The 18,657-nt window shown below is 34.6% G+C and overlaps 1 protein-coding gene across 18 annotated transcripts in view; it reads left to right on the forward strand.

Annotated features, from left to right (window-relative positions):
- PTPN4 (protein tyrosine phosphatase non-receptor type 4) overlaps positions 1–18,657 on the forward strand; it is a 115,608-nt gene that overhangs the window by 38,903 nt on the left and 58,048 nt on the right. For 11 of the 18 annotated variants that reach the window (XM_083841991.1, XM_083841990.1, XM_083841985.1 and 8 more), the window contains 6 exons: positions 1,293–1,447; positions 7,881–7,988; positions 13,340–13,382; positions 13,458–13,557; positions 17,110–17,154; positions 17,398–17,450. In XM_083841991.1, coding sequence (XP_083698117.1) covers positions 1,310–1,447; positions 7,881–7,988; positions 13,340–13,382; positions 13,458–13,557; positions 17,110–17,154; positions 17,398–17,450 — 487 coding nt within the window. In that variant the 5' untranslated portion in view covers positions 1,293–1,309. Of the gene's footprint in view, positions 1–1,292; positions 1,448–7,880; positions 7,989–13,339; positions 13,383–13,457; positions 13,558–15,595; positions 15,643–17,109; positions 17,155–17,397; positions 17,451–18,657 lie in introns of those variants that run through there. The other 7 variants (XM_083841979.1, XM_083841982.1, XM_083841981.1 and 4 more) reach the window with 2 other exon arrangements.

Here is an 18,657-nt window from a genome sequence, read left to right on the forward strand (position 1 = left end):
TTCACTGGCTTGAATCCTGGTCTTCCACTTTCCCACAAGAGCCTAAGTATCTAAGCAGTTAACTGTTTAGGAAGGGATTTATCATTTACTTGTGACACCTATTCATTTGTGTATACTGGGACACAGATGTCTGTTGTGACCCAGGCAAGTTCTCTACTGTATTTGCAGCTGGGATAATTGTTGTCCTCTCCTAAATTCTCCTTTATTCATTGGTACACACCTACACATATCACCAAAAGTAGGAAGCAAACTTGTGAACATATTTGAAGTTATTTTTATAATCAGTTTTGAGAATTTTTTTTGCTAATTTTTAAGGTATTTCAATTTATTATTTCTATATATTTTCTACTTCAGTTATGAAACTTTGTTTGCTTACAGCCTTATCAAAGGATGTAGAAGTAGTTGGCTGAATGTGTAATTAAGTGAATTACAGGCATTGATTCTGCAAAGTTTTTAAGAATATAACTGCTACTGTCGGAGAGGACTAACAGCATACTGAGAGCATGCACATAAACTCTTTGCTGGACAGCAGTTGCAGGACAACAATTAGAATCTCGGTTTTGAAAAGTGAAAGTAACATTTCAACTCGCGCGTTTTGTTTATCAGCACTTAGCCCAAGATACAGATTTGTGTTGATCCCGATTCCTTACTTGGAAAATAAGAACTATTTGTCTCTTCATACTAAATACATAAATACAGTGAAATTGACCTAGGTGGAAGGTTCAGTATTTCGACAAACCTTTACCTATTCATACTGTAATACAAAGCAATGCTAATATTTTTATCACTGCATTTTCTTGTCTAATACACTGAACACACAGGCCTTGCAGAATAATGCATCAAAGTCTTTGTGTGTTCGTTGTGTTCATGTTTGTCTGCATTTCTGGTGTAAGATTTTTTTTGCTGTTTTGCACTGAAATTACTTAATTACCTCTGATATTGGGAGCTTATTAGCCATGATGCACATCAATTATAATGCTTTTTGAAGTGAAAAATGCTGTTCTGAATCTTTTTTTTTTAAAATAAAAAAACAATAAAAAGGAGACAGCAACTTAGGGAGGGAGTGGACAATAGACAATAAGTAAAGGACTGACTTTCTTGGGATAAGGTTGTGTTGTAATTTGTAAGGCAGTATTAGATTCCATGAATTTAGTACTCTTTTTTTTTTGTATGTAATGGAAACTTTAACAATGAACTCATTGTGTGTTGACTTTCTTCAGAGTACTGTGTTCTTGCCTTTGAATTTTTTGATTTTTTTTTTAAATTGTATGTTGCTTTTGTTTTGCCTAAAGACTCGGTGTGGACAGTAATGACCGCACGTTTCCGATTGCCTGCTGGCAGAACCTACAATGTACGAGCATCTGAGCTGGCACGAGACAGGCAGCATACGGAGGTGGTCTGCAACATTCTTCTCCTGGATAACACTGTACAAGCTTTCAGAGTTAATGTAAGTAATTTGATTATTGCAATGTCACTGAGCTGGCGTTTGACTTCCAAAGCAGTGTTAAGTGTGGAATAGAAGGGGAAGCTATGTTCAGGCGGGCATGCTTGTACTTGTACGTACTGAGTCACTGTGGACTTAGTCATTCTGGCATCCTCTATGGTACTAACATCTTAATTTCAAAATTCAATATACAAAGAATAGTTTATTTCTAGTAATTCTCTTCATGGATCGAGTGCTGTGTAGCGAAAATGGAGGGCAACTTTGCCACTCAGTTGAATGAGAAGCAAGCTTTTGTTTCAGCCAGTTCTGATTTTTTCATTTTGAGCATGAGTATAAAAGTAACTCTTATTTTGACTGTGTAACTGAATATGTTCAATCATGTGGATGGTTATTATTGGGTTACAGTTACCATGTTAAAGTATCCCTTTGGGTTTTGCTTTTCTGGCATTGTGTTCTTTTCTTGTTCTGTGATTTCCCTTGCTTAAACACACTACCTCCTAATGGCAGGAAGGAAAATAAGAAAATTCATGTTGAATGCTGAGGGCTGTTACTAGGAAAAGTTACTTTTATAAATGAGCCTGGAATTTCACAGGAAAACGTTAGAGCATTTAAAATGATCATTTTGTGAGAAGAATCAGAACTCAACAGGAAAGGAGCAGTGAGGTCTGCTGGGGGTAAAAGCAGAACTCAGCTTTCACTTTATAGCTGTAGAACTGGTAACTTCTGTGGAGAAAAATGGTAAACAACACGGTGGTAAAAGTTACAAGTGGCATGATTCAGTGAATGAAGTGACGGAGTAGCTTGATACCAGATAAAGCTGTGGGACTTCATCAAGAAGGCGAGGGAGAAGCTGAAGCGGTTTTCAAATCTGTGTGAGCAAGTTTAATTTGGACCATCTGAAAAAGTTCCAATACTCGATAATTATGTTGAATTCTGATGTCCACTGTTCAGTTAGGATAATGATAAATTTGCATGTTTTGGGGAAGATTTGTGAGAGTGATTGCATTCCTTTGTAATCAGGTTATTTGAGCTTGTGCAGCTTCCAGGTCTCTGAGTAGCAGAATCTGTTACCTAGCAAAAATGCCCAAGGATCCAGTGTCTAGTGGATTAAGATTTAGAACGTAGACTTGGAGGTTATTTTGCATGGTAGTGTAGAGGATCCTTCCAACTATAATAGTAAATTGCTCAATTGGGATAAAAGGTTTTAGGAATGTTCTCTTAAGATATTTTTATAGTTGATTCGGGAGCTATTTCAGAATAGTAACGCAGACTTCACTATTCTGAACTCTTGAAAGGTTAAGGGTGGGAATCTTACATGATGGGGTAGGCAGAGGTATGACTGACAAAGATTTTAATGTATCATCCTCAAGTCTGATCTCCTTTCTGGGGTAACCTCTCCTATACCCTTTTTTCCTACAGTATTTCATTGCTCTTCTGTATCTCTCATCTTATTCTTGCTAACGGTTTCCTGGTCTATACCGCCTGCTGAAAAATAGTGTGTTCAGGATGTGGTTGAAGACAAAGCAATAAAGGTGCATGAGAAATTGTAAATATGTTCTTTGCTTTCAGGTGCTTAAGTTTGCAAGACAGGTGTTTGAATGGAAGTTTTTTTTTTTTTTTTAAATAAAAATTTGTTAAAATAAGGAATGATTTTTGTACAACAGTTATGGGCAGTGGTGCTTCTTTTTTAATCCAGATATCCAAAAGCTTTGTCTCTTAAGAGAATGCTAGTGCCTGTGTAGAGAACAAGCAGTCATAAATCCCTAAGTATCTATTCTGGCTCTGCTGAGAAGTGTGTAATATATTCGTCCTGCCATCCTAGTGTATTAAATATTTTAGTTGCCCAGATCACTATTTATTGCTTATATAGACCAGCCTGTAAGTTTTGTCTATTAAAACTGAGATTAGGGACTAAAAAGTTCCTTGGTGCTCAACCTTTTGATCCCATGTTTTAGCCTTAATCTATGTGGGTTTTTTCTCCTATTTTTCAAATATGAGGAGTTATGACAATTCTTAAGTAACTTATCATAGGAAATGTATGCAAACCTACATGGTATACAGGTTTCCAGGGTTTATAGCTGTGTTTTACTTTATTGTGGTTGACACAATACTTGGCAATAAATATTAATGGAATTATTTTCAGAATAGGAAGAACAAAGATAACATCAAGTAAATTAGCAAGGTTTCTTTCTCCTGGGGATTGCCGTAGGTATTCTGTATGCTAATGGTTGTAAAGCTTAATCATCTGAAGTATGCAGTGCTGTATTAATAAAAATGTATTCAAATGATATTTCTCCTCCAATAGCAAAATACTGATCACAGGCAATGTCTCTTGATGATTTATATGACATGTTTTATGTTCACATTTCACCCAGCTTCTTCCATTGATATGCAAAATTTCTTTGTGCTCAACATTGCGTTGTATAGAGCATAACAAATCAAATAAAATAATCCCTGCGGCCTGTAGTTAGCCATAGGTTATTTTGATTGCAGGCAGAATAATCCGTTGGAACTAACCTGTACATATGTCTGAGGAGTAGAAATTTTCTTTGTAAAATGCCCTGCTTACCAAGTGCAGAAGTCCTGCTTCCACGTTGGAAAGCATGTGGTGTAAAAGGCAGAGCTGGAAGAAGCGAGAATGACTTGAGTCAATGATTTGCATAAACCTGCTTCTTCAAGATCAAATTATTTTGATTTATTTAATTGTTTAAATACCTTGTTTTCTCTTTTCTGTGCAAGCTGACTTTGCAGTATTTCCTGAAAGCCAGTACAAAGAGATCACCCTAGAAAACTAAGGCAACATAGATTGGGTGAGTTGTTCTGTGAGCAAGGCTAGTGAGTTAGCCGTCACCGACAAATGCTTCGCTTCATCTCAGAATCCTTCTCACGCAAGTAAAAACTCAATAACTGATTGGAGAGGTGACATTCTCTAGTAAGTTAATCTTTGCCATCACTTGATTTCTTTTGAAAGAAAGAAAAAGGAAAAAGTAAATCTCCCATTGCAAAACATGTTTTAAAAAAAAGTTTTAAAAGCTCATTTAAGCTATAGAATAAAAGAAGGCAGGGGTGCAGTTCTGCCTGTTTGTGGAATGGGTTTCCTTGTTGCAATAGAATTACGCCAGTGAGCTGAGAGGAAGGGTTTCAGGGCTGTCCTTAGCAAAGTAAGAGCACAAGCACTCTCAATCTGTGTGCAGCAGGACTTGTCTGATGCCCTTGTGGCTCTGCTGCAGTCCTGGGAAGGCCCAGTACCTGCCATTCATGCTTCTGCCATGAGAAGTCCAAATCTGGCATGGCAGCGATAATGTCTCCTGGTGTGTGTTGTAAATGCATCCTGTTGTGTTGGCCAGCTAGAAAACCAGAATGTCAGTTACATAAATTGGGAAGGTGGTGATTATAATTGGTAAGGAGGCATTAAAGCTAGGTAAGTGTGGATGTTTTGATAATTTTTCGAGGAAGGGTGTTTGTAACCAGGTAACAATCCTTTTGTGATCAAAATTGCCATGTGGGTATCATGTATGTGGTACTGGATGTTAGCCACTGGGTGGTAGATTGCAGCTTATATACTGATGTCTAGTGTTGATTTCTTCTGAAATGCCAAAATACAAGACATTTGACGGTAATGATTATTAATAGTCTGTATGCATAAAATTCTAATATTCTTAGCAAAAATGTTGCTATGTTTTGTATCCAACTACTCAGTAATGAAGTTCTTTCTAGCTGACTTCACCACTCAGTTGAGAAATAGCTAATTGCAGTGGGTAGCTTTATATTAGTTTTTATTGTCCATTTATTTTTCCATTATTCTCTCTTTTAAGAAGAAATAGTAATGTTTACCTTCAGGAATAAAGCACATTTCTTTTTATGCTAGACCACATACATTGGTTTTGATTTTTTATTTTAAAAAATGCAAAAATAGATACTTGTCATGCCTTTTTTTTTTTTTTTAAATTTATAGCAGCTATTCAGTGGCTGTGGTAGTATTACAAATATTTTGGACCTTTCACAACAAACAGGATTTTGACCTTCACCTGCTCTGGCAGGCTGCAACATCATTATATAAATATCGAAGATGGGTTAAACTGAGGTCTGGTTTTACTAGATGCTTATCTTTATTTTGCACTGAGAGTAAAACATTGTGATCAAAACAAATGCTTCATGTTGGAACTCGTCTCCTCTTACCAAACTTGCTGTTCTGTTTCAGGAGAAATACCTTTCACTATTCATTCTGCCTTCTAGCAGGACCTCCATTCATGGTCCAGCTTCCTTGCTGTCATGAAATGACATTTTGTACTTACAAATTCAAATTGATCAGCACGTTCTAAGCTTACAGTATTTTTTTGTACACTCATTTATTTATATATTTAAGAAACTATAAATTCTTGGGTTTAAATATTAAATAAAAAAGTACAGAACTGATAACCTGCATGCTATTTGAAGAGGTAGCGTGCCAGCTGTAGTAAATGTAAGTCTGAACTGGGGTTCCAAACCTCTCCCTTTTTTTGATCATTACTCTCATAACTTAGTTTGAGTTCCGATTTAAGTCTACATAGGGAAAAATGCCAAGAAGCAATTAGTGTTGCTATGTAATTTTAAAATTAGTTTAATTTGTTGAAAAAATGGTACTGATTACTGGTTTATTTCAAAATATATCAGAAACTCCTAATTTAGTAAAATGAAAGTAACTATTTTTGGAATTGTACATAAAAAATGCCTTATACACTTCTGCTGTCATGTACTTATTATGTTAACATCTGTGGGTTTTAGCTTATTCCTGTTTATTGGAGATGAATTTTCTTTAGCAGTGAACCTTTTAATAACGTTGAAACCTACTCACTGTTAGGTTTCGTTAAACATTAAGAAATCTTTTCCCCTGATTTTGTTTGAAAATATGATCATTTTTCATAGTAAATATAGCAACTCACAGGTCACTTTTACTTAGCCAGATAAGTGAACGTACGTGCCTTATACATGAATATACCTGAAATACATATCTTATGTAACTTCAACTTAAATAGGCAGAGCTACAGTTATGATTATCCTGCTGGCATCATTTCAGACATAATTGGTTGGTAACTATTCTCTGTTTTTTTTAATTATTCCGAAATAAACTATCAAATTTCTTAGAACCCAAATAAAAGGTTTAGACTGATTTTACTCAGCTTCAGTGTAACTTCAGCTGAACAACAAAAAAAATTTGATAGTATGCTGTTTGATGTAAACAAATGTCAGAATATGATTTGTAGAGTTTCTCTTGTTTATAGATATCAAGTAAAACCTTCTGACCTTTTAGCTATATATTTCAGATATAGCTGCTGTGGAAGTAACCTATTTTATAATATCTTATGAGGAGCAAGGTCATTTGTGAGCAGAACAGGAGTCTTCTGTTTCTGTTATTTTTCAAAATATCTTATCGCCTACAGTAAACAAGGCAAGATGTATCTGAAATTGACTGCAGCATCAATAATACTTGGCACCTAGAACATCATTAGAAGCTTGCTTGGTGCCAAAGAAGTAGAAAATCTGGGTGGAAAATGTATTAATCATATCTTTGAGCATGTTTCTTGTTTGACAGTTTTGCTTGCAGAATTTTTCCTCATCTTTTGTGCTTCAAGAAGCTACTGATACTTCATAACTTCTTTGGGAAAATCCTTCAGATTTCACCAAGTGTATTTATGGAGTCTAGTCAGAATGTCACACTTAGCCTTTAAATTACGTGTTGGCAATATTTTCAGGTTAGGCAAAAAATTGCTAGGTACCCACAACCACACAGATTCTTTTTATATCGTGTTGTGGGTAAGAGTTGTCTCTGCAGTAAAAATCAAGTTTGTCCACTTGTCTATGAAAAGAAATGTTACTGTTCAGTTTATTTGAATTAGCTAAAGTATCTTTAAGAGAATGTATTTAAATGACACTGCTTCTCAGCTGGGTATTTGTCTGCTTCAGCTGTCTGTGCCATTTAACTGTGGAAGCATTTTCAATATGCTGGTTCATTTAGATTCAGGAAAGATTTTCAGATTAATAAGTAAGAATAACCTGTGCAGGTCTGAAAAACTTTCTAGATTCAGTGACCCAAATGACACTAGAAAGTCCTTTGTCAAATCCTAGCCCTCTTTTCTCCTTTCTTTTTGCTTTCCAGTAATCCTTTTAAATATCAAATTTGGTTAATGAACGGCTTTCAGAAATAATCATGTAGCAAGCTGAGAAGTGAGAAGTTCTTACTGTCAGAAAATGACAGAGGAAAAATAATTCCTTACATATGTTTCAAAAGAGAGATAGAGCTTGTTTAAAAATAGTGCTGCTGGGACGGTCTTTGTGATGTTTATAATTTAGACTGCTAGATCACATCTGAAAGTATGGGCTTCACCTGCATGAACTTCGTGTGTCCAATTATGTATTTGTTCATTAAACAGTGTATACATGTATTTGTTCTCTGCAGAAACATGATCAGGGACAAGTTCTATTGGATATAGTCTTCAAGCATCTCGATTTGACAGAGAGAGATTACTTTGGTTTACAGTTGGCTGATGAATCCACTGATAACCCTGTAAGTTGGATCTGTTTTATAAATCATACTGTTTTCATTCATTTAATATATATAAGGATCATGTTTTATTGCTTAGAGGATACTTAATTGTTAAAATTTTGTTTCTTTTGATAGATCAGATTTTCTACAGGAATGCTGTAGGTTTTTGATTTGATAGATTTAATGCACATTGCAGTGCATTGAAAAGTACTATGTATTTTTTTTTTCTAGAAAAAAAAAGATGCTTCGTGGCTTTTTGAAATACAGTTTTGATTTGCTCACCTGGACAACTTTATTCTAATATGTGGAACAAAATTAATATCTTGAGAGTGGAGAAAGGATTAAAAATATATATATATATATATATATATATATTTATTTCTTACCTGCTTGAACCAGGAATTGAAGTTCTTCTTTTACAACATTGCAGTAATGATAGCAAAATATTTAACATTAATATTTATTTAAATATTATAACATTTTAGTCGTTTTACTTTTTTTTTACTGCTGAATTTACCTAAACAAGAACATAAATGATACCATAAAGTGTGCTGTCTTCTCACATGGGAGATGCTCTTCAATCTTGTTGGTTGAGCTTGTTTTCAGAATGTTCTCAAAAGAGTGATTTCATGAATAAAGAACACATGAATATTTTACTTGCTCCTTAAGCCATTTTTTTAATGCACCAATTTGAATACATGGTTATCTGATGTACTTGAGAATGGTATTTTCATTGATTAATTTGGTAGATGAGAGGCATGGAATTAGAATACTACTTCTAGAAGGTGGAGCAGAATTAAGAAACAGAATTAGGGAGATACACTGGTAGGGGAGAACAGTGACAGAAGTAGGGAAATAGTAATATATGTGTGGTAGAAACACTGGAGGCTGGCATAATGAACAAATCAGATCAAGTGAATTAATTAAATGGCAATTGTGAAAACTATCCAAGTTAATTATATGGTAATAATCCGCATTCAAGCAGCATGTTAAAGTAGATGAAGGTTGAAACGGGAAGAAAGATGGGTGATGTTTGGGTTGTGAAAAATGGAGAGCTTAGTCAGTGTTTAAGCTTCCCACTAGCACAAGTAGTGCGTTTGGTGGTGCTCTGAGTGTTTCATCTTTTTGTAGGGTTGGATGGAGTTACCTGAGTCTAACTCAACTGTGAATTTTTGTCATTGTGGGAGATGTTTTTGTTTTTTAAACTGGTCTATTTTAATCTCTGCCATGAGGGGAAAAAAAAATAACCTATGCACCCATGGGAAATGCTGCTTGTAGACCTTTGAGCAGCACTCCATGAAGAGTTACTAGCTGTTTTTAAACAAGTAGAAGTACAAAGTTTACTACTTAAATATATTTATGAGAAAGGAATATTTGGAATTAAGTCTGTTTTTAAGTGGTTAAACCTTCCAGGGATTTGCAGTCAGCCCCCTGCACTCATCCAAACCACAGGGTCTTCTGTTTTAAACATCGGTCTTCTGCTGTTAGAGTCCTTTCTTTGTACTGTGTAAACATGCCCGTTATCCTGAATTCAAGAGGCATTTCTGTAGCTTATGATGTATTTTGCTTGTGTAGATTTAGTAAGGTATTAAACAGGATTCAAAGAGTTTACTTTGATCAAAGTGATTGCATGATTGAAATGGAAATGTAGCTCTTGAAGTACAGCTCTGCTTCAGCTAGCATTTCAGTTAAATTTGAATTGGCTATTACATTTCCATGCCCTATAAGCAATATTATGTGTGGCTGCAAAACTTAAATAAATAAATACAACTGATCCCAAGTATCAGTAGCATTGTATTCCCTCCCCCAAATGGGGGATTCTAATGAATGTTCTCTCTGGAAGTGGAAATAGGGGACTCCAGAAGTGATGGAGTATAGAAGAGCATCACTGTGATGCAAACATAAAACGTGAGAGACTGCAGAGCATTGGCAGAGCACTGTAAAGAGTCAGTATCACCTTGTAGTTACAAGTAAAATGATGAGACTTGTGCTCATGAAATCATACGTTAAAGGGACATTGCCTGTTTTGTTTTATCTAGTTAGTGGATGGCATGATCATCATCAGTTGGGCTAACAAGTAACATTTTGGGTGTGTTTTGATTATCCTGTAAGGTGTTTTCCTTTCTAGCCAAGACACTTTGTAAGTTTTTAAATCATGTTTCATGTTGTTCACGATATGTCAGCAGCTGTCGGCTCATCACCATAACAGATGAAGAAAGAGACTCCTCTAAAACTAAGTTTTGGTAGTAGTTGATGTGCTTTAATTGAAAGGAAATTCCATAGCACTGAAAGTTTATAAATCAGATTGTAATTCACCAGTAGAAACATTCATGTTTACTGCTTCTGGAATGCTTCTTGAAGGCTTTTTTTACATCTCTCAAGTGTTCTATACTTGTTTTGAAGTGCAATTTAACAAGATATTGCTCCTTATAATACGGTTCTTTACCTAATTCCTGTTATATTCGTGTCAGACTGATGGGGTCTAAACCTATCTCCCAACGTTTGTGTCAGTCATTTTTATTCACAAAATGTGCAGACTGTAAGTGACCCAGTAAAGTGTTAATTGGTAACGGAGGTCAATTTCAGAAGGCCATGAAACCTTTGGTTAGTGTAGATTTGGGCTACTGTTGTTCTACCATGAAGAGCAATCCCTCAAAGCAGGAGTACCTTTTATACCTGACTAAAAGGTTTGGATTTTTTTTTTTTTACACTTCTTGTAGAAGAGGAAGTAAAGTCATAATGCTGCCATCATTTTTCTTGTGCTTGAGTGGTGGACTTCTTCCACACTGCTTTCTTCACCAGGGCAAATAATTTTTATTTTTTTTATTATTTTTCTGATAACATTAGGGTACTAGTATGAATAGAGCAACGTAGCACACTGTAGATATTTAATGGAGCTTTCTTTTGTAACTTCGTATATGGTTCTGTTAAGACATTAGCAGGACGGCCATAATTTAATTTTATCAATCTAAACTTTGTTTCAAGGCTGAAGAGCCAAAGTCACGCTGTAGAAAAACCTGAATTATTTTTCAACTTTGATTAAAATGCCTTTAATTTAACACAATCGAATATTTTATTCAACATTTAGAAACTTAGTGTTTCTCATTCACACTTATCTGCCATTTCAAAACTTAGAACTCTAAACATTTTTTTTAGTTTATCTGGCTGGAAGTAGTTGAACACAACACTGTAAAAGATACTAATGGTTAAGAGTTATTCCAAAAGAAGAGTGACTTCACAGATAGTTGATATAAGCACATGCTTTAACAGCTTAATATTCTTTCTAAAATATTTGGCTTTTCAGCAACCGTCTACTTGTCGTCAAAATATGTCAAAGCTAAATAAAATTTTTACAACTATTAGTTGTCTAAGCTGAAGATTTATGGGTTTTATTAATTCCAGGTTTTGATATCAGCTTACTTTTACACTTTGCTCGTTTGTGCAAAGGAAACAGATTGGATTGTCAAATACTGTGGTTACATGTGTAATAACACACTGGAATATTACTAAGATACTGAAATGCTCCAGGACACAAAACTTATGGGGAAAAATGAGAATTCTGCTAATTGAGTGTGAAACCTCTATCACTGTGCCTAAATGGGAATTGCATAAACTGCCCAAGCTTTATGTATTCGTATAAAGCTAATGTCCTAGCACAAATCAACACAGGAGGCATTGATGCTGCCTACAGCGGAGTGCTGTGGCTGGTTGTGGGGGCCTGGAGCAGCCCAGAGGAGAGGGGATCCCAGATATTCCTACCTCTCAGACCTGCTAGCAAGTCTGAACAACATGGGATAACGCTTCTTGCTAGCAGCACCTTGACCCATAAACTTCTGTTAGTTTTGCCTGAACCTCATCAGCTTCAGCTTCTTTATCCCGTTAAATGATTTAATGCTCTGCAGTCTCTCACGTTTTATGTTTGGATCCAGTTACATCATTTGAAGCATGGATATTGCTTGTTAGATACAGTTTAAAAAAAAAAAGTTACTCTTCTGTGGTTTAAGCTATGTTAGTACATTCCAAATTGATTTTTGCAACCAGAAGGAAGTGAACGCAAGCTTTTCTGCTAAGCATTTAAATTCCAGGTTTTCTGGATTAACTATAATCTCAAGCAGTATTTCTTGAAAAAAAAAAAAAAAGAGGATTATCAGTCAGATCTATGTATTTATCAGATATATTGAATCAAAACCCATGTTTAAAGATACTCAAGTGTCTTTAATCATGTTCTCCTCAAGCCATCTGCTACAAGGATGCCACGTTTGGATCTGGTCAGTATTTTTTCTTATTCCCAAGAAATTAAATGACTCTGAACTAACTTCAAATCTGTAGTGTATCAGGTATTTCAAGTCTGTTTGCTTCCTCCTTTCTCCTTTTTTTTTTTTTTTTTAAAAAAAAAGCCCAAATTCCACGGGGTAAATTTGAGGTAGTTGTGTGCCATACATGACTTGGACTGTATGGCTTCACATGAGGGATCTGTGGCCATGCAGCTGGTTCCTGGGGCTTGTGGGCTTGCATTCCAAGGCAGGATGAGGAACGAAATGGTATTTATCAGAAGTGAAGGTATAAGTTAGCTAAAGTACATTGGTACAGGCAGGGTCTGCTGGGGTGGTAGAGGGAGCTGTTTAAATATCTTGTCGGGCTTTCCTAAGAACCACACTTCTCTCTGAAAGTTGGGGTGTTGATTTTATAAAGATCTGCATATACTATGGGGGGGATATACCAAAGCAATATCCTCCCATAGAGATGATCAAGGTTGGTAAAAATGTTCTGTAGTCCTTAATCCTGTAGTCCAGTGGGCTGAGTCTTTGATTTACAAGATTATAATTAGGGATGTAGCAGAGTTGACTCTGACAATTGGAAGAGAGAATGTGTGAGCCAGTGGGATCACTCTGGATGTCTCAGACCTGCAAACTGCAGAGTTAGAAGGAACCTGAACTGGTTTAAGCAAATTAACTTCCGAGGACTGTAAATTAGCCTTCTGATAGCTTTTCACTGCCACAGTTAGTTTACCTTAGATAATCAGTTTAAAGAATTGCTAAAGATGGTTAAACACACCCTAACTGAGTTCTAACCTCTGTCAGGTACAGGTGACAATGATCTCTGGTACCATGTTGTAGTTGTCTTAATACTATAACAGACAGATAGCTGGATAGCAGAGATTAATCTCAGGTAGAGAAGAAAAGACTAGAAACTGCTCATGATAATGTTGGTGTCCTTCCAGAGTCTATGGTAATACTTTGTATGCCAGTAGGATGTTTTGGTAAAAGATCAAATAAGAAGTAATAAAATTACAATAGTTTCTTGATACATACAGCTATAATTTGTGCTTTTTTGTTTCTCTAAAATTAGTGTTATAATTTATCTCTTTCCAGAGGTGGTTGGATCCAAACAAACCTATCAGGAAACAATTAAAAAGTGAGTACGTATATGTATTTGGACAATTCATACATCATTATAATGATGTTTTTCCAAGGTACCCTGATTAATTAGAAATATTTTCCTTGACCATAGGAGGATCTCCTCACAGTTTGAACTTGAGAGTTAAGTTTTTTGTAAGTGATCCAAACAAGCTGCAAGAAGAATATACAAGGTAGGTCTAGTTAATTCATCAATGACATATTTTTCTAGTAGGTTTATGTCTAAGGGGAAAACTGTGTTTTTTTTTTAAAGGTATAACGTAAATTTTCTTGTAATACATTTTTATGTGTAGTATATGCAGGCTTCTAATTTTTGCCTGATAATTACAGGCAGGAACTATACAGTTGCACCAAATCAACATAACAAAAAAACCTCTATGAATAAATTTACAAATATATATGCGAAATTAAGTAACTGCATAAAGAAAATACTATAAAGTAGGAACAGGAAAGAGAAAATAAAAGAAGGGAAAAATTTAATCCTGCAATTTATCAGTGAGCAAAATTTAATTTTATCCTTTAATTATGTTCTCCTTTATGATTAAAAAAATCCTGAGCTTTCTGCATTTTTTTTCCAGTTTTCTGCCTGGCACTAATAAGTTATCTCTGTTCATATACTTGTAGTCCTAGCTTGAATCATGTGAGCTCATTTTGCCAGCAATGTGTTGAAGTTTGCTGAAGAAAATGCTCAGTGTGAATCAAGTTAGGAGGCTTTTGAGTTGCAGATAGCTCCTGAAGAAATGCCTCATGTTTTCAGTATTCTTAGTTAGTTCTACTCTTCTACATAAGTGGCGTGATTTGACAGATTGCAATTTTTGGATGTCAGCCATTCTGAAAACAGGTCAGCCCTGTTCAATTTCTAAATTATTAAAGATAGCTTTAGAAACCCAAGCACCAAAACTGTGAAAATTTGACTCCATATTTGTTTATAACTTTGGATTTGTCAAATTTTTAACAAAAATTTGTACACATCTATGCAGTCAGAATTTACAAAAATGAGCCTCAGATTAGTCTTTGTTTTATTGAAATATTTACTCAGAGAATTTTGCAATGTACTATATTAGAGTAACGAAAAATACATAATTTGGATTGAAGGGCAATATAAAATATTCCTTAGGAAATGAAAAAGACAGCAAATGCTTATTTATATCAAGCAAACAGTAAAGAAAAAAGACAACTGTTCACATAAATGTTATGCTGTAAATACAGTGCTGCTATAAATACAGCAGCCATTTAGGTAAGAAGTAATGTAGGATTGCTGTATCTAGGTCAGCTTTGCCTTTTTAGTTAATAGGCCTAATTGCCCCTGAGAAAACTCATTTGTATTTGGAATTATTATAAAGAGAATGCCATTATCCGTGGGGTTTTTGTAGTGAAATTAGGATGCCTTGTCACTGACATGTGGTCCTTTCATGTAATCAGCATTTCCCCTCTTTAAACAAAACCAACCAACAAAAACAAAACAAATGAAAAAAAAGCCACCAGAAAAGGAAAGAAACAAAGCCCATGCTTTTGACAGTTTTCATTCACGATGAGGCTTTTCAAAAATACTCAGTTTTTATAAATTTCATGAAAACAGAAGAATGGGCTAACGTGAGGCAATATGAATAGATTGGAAAGGTTCAGTGCGGGCTCATATCTTTAAATTAGACCTCTGAGAATTTGTGAGAGGGAGGCAGGTTATGAATGCCTCAGGTCAGAAAAGGGTCAGTGGGAGCTCAGCTTGTGTTGGAGGGTTTAGCTTTAAGAACTTGCACTGGTAGGAGATGAAGCTTCATTAGTTCTGCTCATCGCAGGACAACCTCTTTATTAACATTGACTCCAGTTAACAATAATTCTGTCTTATCCTTTTCCCTATATTTAAGGAAGATGAAAACATTGTAATGCAATCAAAGCCTTCTTAATTGGTTTAGCTGAATTTGTTGTACAGATTTTCAGATCTACATTAATACAGCTTCTATTGATTTCCCATTTTGCTTAATAATATGCAAGGCACCAGTGTTTGAACTGGGGTGGCTAGCTAACAAGCAATTAACTTCAGTGTTCACTGAAAACAGTGGACAGAAAATGAACTCTGATTAGTATTCGTTAATCATCAGGTCCATTAAGTACCATGGAATATTTTTAATAATGCCTTTCACAAAAAGTAAAAAATAAAAATAAAAAATAAAAGTACGTCTGCACATGCAGATTTTTTCCATGTTTTTACAGCCATGAATGTTAACAGTGGGAAGTATTGATCTACGTTTCTTTAATAGGTGAATAAATTTGCTTCATCTATTTCTTTTTTTTTGCATCAATGTGCATTCTAAGTTGCAAAATGAAAAAGTATTTTGAGTTCTTTAAAGCCTGTCTAGTGTCTCAGTTTTAACTTCTTAGGGTTAATACCTGAAACAAAGCTTGTTGCCATTCCTAGAGGTCCAAGATCCTCTAGAAGGTTTTGTGAGAGTTGAGCATATAGGGGCTAACATCTTTGCTTATCAGTTTGCAGGTATTTTCCTGATACTATTTCAAATGTGAAATGTTTTACCTTTCACTACATTTAGCTTGTAAATGATTTGATTTCTGTATGTATTTGTAAATGTTTGTGAAAGTCTTCAAAGTGGTAACCACTTTCTGAAGACTACACGGAATCTTAGTCTAAACAATTATGAGAAGTCATATGATATGTAATAGTTATATGTATTGTTTTGAACTTCTTAGTGAAAGTTAATATTGGAAAATATTTAATGTTTTGTTTTAGTCAGACTTGAAGTGAGTATTTTTGATACGTAATTGTTGAATGTTTATAATGAACAAGTATGGCTGACTATACTTCCAAAGCAGAACTACAGAAGGAAAATGACTGATTTTTGTAATAATGACGTAGGATGTTCCAAAATTTAATAAATTTATAAGAAAACAGGAATGATGTTAACATTTTCCACTCACTGGGAAGGTTCAGGTTGCTTAGTTTTTTTGTTTTGTTTTTAAGTTAGAGTTTCTGCTGCTAACATTTGGTTGAAAGTAGTCCTTGGTTTAAAGTGTTAGTCTGCTCCTTTTGCTGTTCCCATCTCCTTCCTTACTTGAAAGAGTATGCATGTGAAGAGTAGAAGAACTTCTAAAACAAGCTTTTCTCACATCATAATTAAAAAAAACCCTTCAGAACAGAAGTTCAAGGGAAGTCAAAAGACTTTTAGAAGGCTTTTAACATAATAGAATCCACAACTGTTATTTAAGGATGTAATGCCAAAATACTGAGACTAATTAGTTTAGTTTAAATGAAGACCAAGTAATGTCAAATACTTGATGAGAATAAACTAACTCTTTTTATCTACCTGGAGTACAAATCATTCTTATTATGCTACCAGTGTATATAGATGCCATCTTTGACTTTTGGCTTGTGTATTGAATTGTTCTATTGTTACACTTAGTCATTGTGAAAGCACTTCTTTTTCTTTTTTTATTTTAAACTGAACCGAAGTACCATCAAATAAAATGGGTAGAACGTGAATTTGTCAATATACTGGTGAAATACGCATAATTTCATTATACAGTAACTACTAGCCTGTAAATAGTTTAATTTACAAAGTTGTATTATATTACTAATCACAGTTTAATTTCTTTCCCGTAAGAGTTTAAGAAATAGCATGCAAAGTGTAAAGTTTTAGCTTTGTGCTAACTGGAAACAAAATGCACTAAACTAATGAAAAACAATTAAATGATTTTTAATTTTTTTTTTTAAGGTACCAGTATTTTTTGCAAATTAAACAGGACATTCTTACTGGAAGGTAAGATGTTTTTGTTACGTTAAATATAGCATGAAACGTTGACAAAAGGTTGTTAAGTTAATCGTAAAGGATTATATAGACAAAAAATAAAAAATGTTTAAAAGTAACATGCAAATAGAAGCATTTATAATAGTTACCTGTCCAGCTTGTGCATTGATAGATTATGAAAGATTAGGCTTTTCAAAATAACTGTTTCATATGAAGTACGTAATTTCATTTGATTTTCTTCTAAAAACAAAACAGGTTGCCCTGTCCATATAATACTGCTGCTCTTCTGGCTTCATATGCTGTTCAATGTAAGTATAAGGAGTATTTGTATATATGTAAGTACTGAGATACGTAAAAAGTGTAGTACTGGGTAGTTTAGTTTCTAAAGAATGTAGTTTGTATATCATGATATTTGTGGACATAACATGATGTTTCTCGTCATTAAAGCAATCTGGCTGGTTGGTTTTTCTCCCCCAGCAGATTCTGCTGCATTAGAGAGAAATACTAATAGCTCTCAGTTTTCCTTCTTTAAACCCATACAGTTAAAAAACAAAACAAAACAAACCCATTGTATTTCACTGCATTCTGAAGTGTGATTTGATATACATGTATATGTTTTTATGAGTCAAATTAAAGCAGTATGTAGACACTTGTATGTTTTATGCTGTAAAGTGAACCTCCAAGTGAGTGTGAAATAAGAAATTCTGCTCATATCTGGCCAAATAGTTCAACACCTGTGTTACCAATTTTAACTACCCATCAGTGGGTAATTATGTCTAGAAGACTGAGATTGTTGTCTTCCTTTCTCCCTGTTTTCCTTCCATAAAACCTAAACTGTTCAATGGAAGGAATCTAAGATATTCAACCCTTAGTTCTTGGAAATTGTGATTGTCAGAATCTGTTTTATATGCAGTCCTCATCTATACATGTGTATTCATATGTTATATTTACATTTAGTACTTCTTACGTATCAGAGAAATAGTCCATGTTGATCTTTTCAGGGAAAAAATATATGGTAATGTTAATGTGAAATATTATGCGCAGTTTTGATAAGTGGTGAAAAGTTGCTTGACTTTTTCCAGATCAATCAGCAGAGCAATTTCTCTTACACAAAACACCAAACTGCAGTTGCTAGAAAAAATATGTAGTGTAAGTGCTATCAGAAAAGCAAAAGTCACACCTTAGCATTTTGCCTTAGAAAACATTTTGATAATGAAGCAGGCACTATGAAAAGTTTATAAAGTTTTAATCTTCTAAGAATGCAATATGTTTCTTTTTAAAATAATGTAGTAGCAGCGGGTATGCATTGTGCATTGTAGTTAAAATTTACATACAAGGTCTTGTTGTCCTTAAGTTTTTCAGTGTTCAGACCTCTGTCTAATGATTTTCTGTACATGCCTGTTACTAAACTCTCTTTGGGTTTAGGTCTTAGAATTCTTTATTTGTAAACAGCAGCCATAGATCTTAGGCACCCTTGCAAAATATATATTTTTATATATGTATAAAATACACTTG

The sequence above is a fragment of the Anser anser genome (assembly GCF_964211835.1).
Source record: "Anser anser genome assembly, chromosome: 6".
In the NCBI taxonomy this organism is placed as follows: Eukaryota; Metazoa; Chordata; class Aves; order Anseriformes; family Anatidae; genus Anser; species Anser anser.